The sequence below is a fragment of the Anarrhichthys ocellatus genome, unplaced genomic scaffold (genome assembly GCF_004355925.1).
Source record: "Anarrhichthys ocellatus isolate YVR2014 unplaced genomic scaffold, GSC_Weel_1.0 scaffold4, whole genome shotgun sequence".
NCBI classification, from domain to species: domain Eukaryota; kingdom Metazoa; phylum Chordata; class Actinopteri; order Perciformes; family Anarhichadidae; genus Anarrhichthys; species Anarrhichthys ocellatus.
In genome coordinates, this window is record NW_022280034.1 from 5,125,519 (window position 1) to 5,132,299 (window position 6,781).

The following is a 6,781-nucleotide window of genomic DNA, read 5'->3' on the forward strand; positions in this document are numbered from 1 at the left end:
CATTTTGACTGCAGGACTTTTATTTATGGGAGTACAAGAGCTTTTTCCGCCAAATGGATTGAGATATGAAGACTTCGGCCTCCAGGTGGGGCTAGAGGGAAAGCCACACGATCACCAACATCATCAGAATATATCTTCTGTGGACGATGAATATGGGCAAAGAGTCCGTTGATCTTGGATTTATCTTGTTTTATGTCACGTAATCGTACACAACAAATTAAAGTGAAAGAGATTAAAGAGGAACAGCGGAGGGGAGCACAAACACATTTTAACAGGTCAGTGTCTATTGTTTTGTAATATCAGGCTTAAAGTGGATTCAGTGGGTGAAAAAGTGAGCCAGTGCACCCTGTACCCCCCCCCCCCCATCAAATTAAATTCACCCCTTTTACCCCCTTAAACACACACATCATACGCACCACCACTGTAACATATTTAGTTCGCTCATTCACACTCTAACACACATGCTCTGCAATCCCATAATCCCTCTCCAGATTGAGAACACCTTTAAGATACGATGTGATTATCATTAGGGATTATGATCAAATTATGACAGAGTGACAGATTAGACACGGGTTTTGTGTGTGTGTGTGTGTGTGTGTGTGTGTGTGCAGCACGTACAATCATAAATAAATTAAAATATTTTTCAAGGCATCCTGGTTTTATTTGATAGTTATGCTGTTCAGAGAAGAGTAGCAGAATGTTTTGAGGAAAGAAGAAACAACAAATACATGTAAGTGGACAAATGGATCATTCTGAGAGGATTGTCTTCTAATAGGAGGAACTGAAGAATTGGAAAACAAAAATGAAATCCATGTTAGTTCTTTAGCTAGCACAGCGTCTGACTACCAAACCTCATGAAGAATATGTTCATTTTCATAAATGAATCGATTAATGGTCCAGACTGAAACCGTTGGATGAATTATTAAATATTATTCATGCTCCCCAGAGGATGAATCCCAATGACTTCAATGATCCTCTGTTCCTCTAGCGCCACCATGAGGTCCACATTTTAGTTTCTTTTGTGTGAAATGAAGACTAATTTAGATAACTTTGATAATCCCTCATCTTTTATCAGACACTTGTAGGTTGGCTGTGGGTGCCAGTTCAGAGATCTGCAACCAAGCTAATATATTCAAAAGGTTCATTACACTGTACAGTATATACAGTACAGCATGTACTCCACCTGATGTGGTCTGTTTTTAAAATCAAAAACAATACATACTCTTTTTATACAATTTAATATAGTTACACTTGTTTTTCTTTAATTTCTGAGATCTCTGCTGGAAAAAAATGTTTTTGTACTTAACTTAAAACTTGATTTTTAAGTATCTTCTCTGACCAACTCACGTATGCTGCTACAATTCTCCCGAGGATTATTAATGCACCTACGAACCCGACTACCGACAGAAAAGGTTTGTGTACGTTCCCTCAAAGGTCAAGATCAGCTAGAGAACAGCATCCCCGGTGCTGCATATCTTGCCTTGAGACACTTTAGACACAACAAATGTAGCAGTTATGGAGCTTTTTGTGTTTCCTGGCTTAAATAATTGTGAGAATTTGAGCTTTTGTCTCTTTAAGCGTTCAGTATTTTCAACATCCTCATAGTTTTGTTCCTTTCTAATCCCGTATTATTATGAATATAAACTATTATGAATATAAAAATATAAAAGTAATGCAAGGCCTTCTGCTGCCAAAGCAGAGTACAATAAAGTTAATGTCTGAAAGAAAAGCTGCATTTATAATTACCTGGCTTGTCAATCAAAAGTGTGGATTTCTTTCTGGTAAAACAAAGCGGTATATGCAGGTTTGTTTTGAACCCAGACATGGAAAAGGAACAATAAAGTGATTGTACTGACCTATAAAATTGTGCTACTCACTTTATTGTAAACCTAAAAGTCCACTTGTGTCCCATGTCGGGATGCTGCAGGAACTTTCCAGCGATCCGATTGGTCTCGCTTCGTGACACGGGCCTCTGAGGAAAAGAACAAAGGCCCCACAAACACCCAGAAATGACATGACCTCTCGTATTAAAATACGCAGCCACCACTGGATCCTTGGCAGGTATTTTATTTCATATATAGACGCTTTCTGTAATCAAATGTGAGTGCAATCAAACAACAGCAATACAAACATTACCAATGCAGTCTGAGAACCAGGAACTGGGTTAAAACAGGGAGTTCACTCACTCTACATAGCGAGCAGCTAGTAACCTCATGGACAACATTTATATTTAAAAAAAAAAAAAAAAAAAAAAAAAAAAAAAAATTTAAAAAAGAAAAGTCCTGTCAGGACAGTCCACTCATGTGTACTTCCAACCATGATGGTGGAGAGGGAGGTGGGGAAGCCCGTTTGACCCACCACCCTCCTGCCCCAACCTTCCTCCTACAGGAAGTCCAACCAGTGATACAACAGCCCCCCCCCCCCCCATGAGTCCCGCTTGCACTCGGCTCTTCAGTGAACTAGATAACCTCCCATTTACCCACATCATGATTATCATCGTTATCATCCTAATAGTATCAACAACTAAAACAAAAAAATTCAAATCATTTCCACTTCTCACACAGCAGGAGCCAATGAGAGTGCAGAGGTCCTTCAGGTTCAGTCAGTCTCAACCAATGGCTGTCCATCCGGATGGACTAGAAAACCACGTAGCTGTACATGTGGAACCAAAGTCCTCATGCAGTGCCCTGCAAAGGTGGCACATACGTGCACAGGTGGAAGTGGGGGGAGGGTGTTTATGTTTTGTTTCTTTAATGGTGTGTCTGTGTGTTAGAGAGAGTGTTTATGTTGTTTTTTTTTAAGAGGGGAGAAGCAAAGGTGTTAGGCAAATATCAGACCCAGGAGCACAGAAAAAAAAAAAAAAAAAAAAAAGTCCAGGAGAAGAATTACATACAAAGTCTTTATCCACCGTCTGTCTTCTCTTGGCCCTCCTCAAAACACTCGCGCACACACACAAACTCCCTCTCTCTCGCACACACAAACACACGCACGCTCTATAGGTCCTTATGTCATTGTGAAGTCAGGTGTTCAATGTCAACATTCAAGAAAAGGAAAGAAAAACAAACACCTCAATGGTAAAAATCATCTCTACCATCACAATGCTTCAGTTCATAAAATCTTGACATTTCTGAAAAGTGATTTTCATTTTCCTCCAGGTTTAAAGCAGTATATGCGTGTGTGTGTAGTTGTTGTCGTCTTTGTCCCACTGCTGCAAACACACACACACACAACCAACATACGCACTCACGCACTCAAACACACACACACACACACACACACACCACATGTCCTCTTTTAGTGGAGAAAGACATGGCGCAATGGAGAGACACTCCTCTGGGCAGATGCACCGATCACCAGGAGGAGACGGAGGTTGATGCCACGGCTACCAGGGGTCTTCCAGCTCACCGGCACTCTGGGTAAAAAGAAGAGACAGACGGAGAGGAGCCCGCGTTAGGCTTTGTTTTTGTTGCTGTGTTCTTTCACTGCACACAGTAGTAAACTTGAGCCTCTCTGCACACCTATCTATCTACTCAAATTGAATGGATAACGGTGAAAGACTGACATTCCCCTGCCCAGCCTGCACATCAACACAACCAGAACCCAGACCTCTGAAGACTCACCTTGCGGAGAATCACGAGGCCAACTGTCAAGACTGAAAAACGGGGGGAGAAATGGAGAGAATGGAATCCCTAAAGTCTAGGCGTCTCTCTCCCCTCCACCTGTCAATGCAGTGGCGGGCATTTATTTTGCTGCTATTGTTTTTTTGGTTTTTTTTTTTTTAAAAAAGGAGACGAAAGATTAAAATGTCTTTAAGCAGCTGAGGTGAAATGACAAGACGCGGCTATAGAGCTAAAAGCTGACAGAGGAGGGTAGAGAAGGCAAGGACTTGTTTTGTGCTTGAGCTGCAAACGTCACAGCCTACACAGAAAACAGATACAACACATTAAATATAGCAGAGACTGCAGGGAACGGTCCTGTATCAACGTCCACCACTTTATCTGGGAGTCTGTCTGGGACTTTAATGCATCTTTGCATCCCTCATCACAACCCTGATCTACACATTTGACGGGACCAATAAACAAGAAACACAGTCGGACTGCAGTGAGAGATACTCATACACTTGACACAAATCATTGCATTATACCTCAAATCATCTTTATTTTGTTCATTTGTCATTTTTAACTGTATGGGACTGATTTGGCCCACGTAACCGCATACAAATACAACTCATACATACACTCACACAAACATACGTACACACACACTCGCAGTGTTTAGCATAACCTCCCTTCTGATAGTTAAGTGCCGTAGATATTGAAAAGATAAGTGCAGTGCATGCATTACCAGGGTCATTGGGTCCTGGGCTTTATTCCCTTCCTTTCAAAGAGGAAGAATGAACACTGCTGGTTCAGTCTAGATATAAATCAAACTTTCCCCAATGAGGCAAGAGTTTCTGTTTGTCGGTGTCATAACCAATGAGGAATGAAATGTACGGTGTGTGTGGGATTCTAATCAAGCTGAAACACATCCTGCCGCGGTTAACAGCAGCGGCTGTCGGCATGAGCAGCAGGAACTTTATGGAAACCTGGTTCACTAACACTTCTTTTATTACTGTGGACAGACACACAGAACACACTGTTGTGCTGGTGTAGACGACCAGACGTTGGACGTTGAACGCCTACAGTAGAATTCAATGCTGTCAGCAGTTTGACTTCGGGGATGTAATGTCAGCTGCATGTTTTGAAAGAAAAACAAAGGGTTAGCCGGAGGGTGTGGCCAAAAAAGAAATAGCCATATTGTTGCCTAAAGAAAGTCAAGTACTCATATCTATAGTAAAGTTCTCAGGTTCAGCTCTACACAGTTTGACTTGCCTCTGCCTACAATGTACTATATCAGAATATTGTGCTTTGAGATGAATGCAAATGATAGCGTGTTATAAATGACATTTCTATTTAGCTCAAAACAGCTGGCGTCGTCATGCGAGAATAAAGACTAATTGGTTGTTTTGGCAAAAACATATACGTCTGTTTAAGCTTCCAGCCTGCGCTAAAGAGCAGAGCCACTTCCCTGAGTGTTTCTATGGAAGGATCTTTATGGAGCGGAGCTGTGCTAACTGTAATGCTATGCTAACCGTAGCTGTGATTTGCCAACAACAGCAGTTAACAGCCAGCACTGATACAGCCGACACAGAAGTTGAGCCACGTCACACAATCAAACAAACTGTATAAATGATAAACCCTTTGGATTTTGGAAACAATATGACTTTTCGTGTGGCGCCACCATCTTCCTGAATAACAACAACCAGGAACACATGTTGTGTCGACTGTGAGGCAGCTTACTAAAATGTGGTGATGCAGAAATAGGCATGTGGTGGTGAGGGAATGATTTAAATGTAATGACGCTCAAAGTATACCCCCACCGACCCCCCTACACAAATGATTTGTCTCATTCTCCATCACTCAAACGCATGCAGACGCAGACAAAGACACACACAGACACACATATACGCAAAAGAGTGTGTTCTGAGTTTGTAGATGGAGGAGGCCTGGAGACCGTGCAGCGAGTTGAACACAGCTGCAGTTCATAGGGTCTCCTTTTCTTTGTCAGTTCGTCCACTGTAAGCAGGTGTGGGAGGGGGTGAGGCTGAGGGAGGCAGGGGGAGAGGGAGGGAGGGAGTGAGGGAGGGAGGTGGGTTCAAGTGGGAAATCAGCCAGGAGCCAATACTGGTAAATGTAGGCCATGGAGTGCAAGGTTTATTTTTGCTTCACCAGCCACTTTTACATGTAATAATAATTTGCTAATGAATATTTTCTATTGTAAACATCAGTCTGTGTGGTCAGGTGGTAAAAGTGGCCGGCAAGTTTGGGAATCCAAGCCGAGGACAGGGGAAAGAAAGCGTCCTTGTTGAAAGGTATATATGTGGCTCGGAGACAGAACTTGAATAGACAGAACGGCCATTTTCTTTGTTTCCTTTGCATTCCTAAAATATTCACGAATGAACATGGTAGCTGTAAGACGCAGACCACGGTGGAGCCGGAAGAGGCTGATGTGTCTATTCAAGTTCTGCGATGAAGGAAAGAGGAGGAGAGGTCACAGCACATCTGACTAGAGCTCTAGGGTCGGGTAAGGTATGCGGACGGGGACGGGGGACGGGGGACGGGGGACGGGGTGCTCAGTCAGAGGAGGGACCGGACTCGGGGGCGGGCGCATCTCGGCTAGCCTCCGGCTCTGCAGTGGCAGGTGAGGGCGGGGGCGAGGGGGGAGAGGGAGGGGAGGCGGTCTGCTGCTGGCCTCCGTTGTTGTGGTCGTCGCCTGAGGTCCTCCTGCCCTCCCCCGCTCCCTCCACAGTGCTCTCCCCTCGCAGTGTGTAGGCGGCCAGGGACTCCTCCAGCACCGAGTGGTACTGCCCCCGGTGGTGCAGGCGGAACTGCCGCAGAGCCTCCAGCAGATGAGCCGCCGTGCTGCCACCTCCCTCCTCACTCTCCTCCTCTCCCCCCGCACAGGCCTGAGGTGACACGCCAGGGGTCAGACTCTGCAGGCACACTCCATGGTCACACACACACACACACACACACACACACACACACACAGAAACACACAAGTACCGGCACAATACTCACATCATTGTCACACAAATATCTACTTCACACCAACGTGACAATGTCAGGGACATTCTTGCACCAGTCGGACAAGCCCATGCAAACGCTACCTCTGACCCTGTGACCAACAACCCTTTGTGATATTCGCTGGATGGTGTAACAGAGAAGGGGGGGGGGGGGGG

At 44.4% G+C, this 6,781-nt stretch overlaps 1 protein-coding gene across 2 annotated transcripts in view; it reads right to left on the reverse strand.

Moving 5' to 3' along the window:
* Positions 1 to 973: 973 nt before the first annotated feature.
* ppm1bb (protein phosphatase, Mg2+/Mn2+ dependent, 1Bb) overlaps positions 974 to 6,781 on the reverse strand; it is a 19,659-nt gene continuing 13,851 nt past the window's right edge. Inside the window, exon 6 of one of the 2 annotated variants that reach the window (XM_031843549.1) lies at positions 974 to 3,412. In XM_031843549.1, the coding sequence (XP_031699409.1) occupies positions 3,383 to 3,412 (30 nt within the window). In that variant the 3' untranslated portion in view covers positions 974 to 3,382. Of the gene's footprint in view, positions 3,413 to 3,781; positions 6,506 to 6,781 lie in introns of those variants that run through there. The other variant, XM_031843548.1, reaches the window with a different exon arrangement.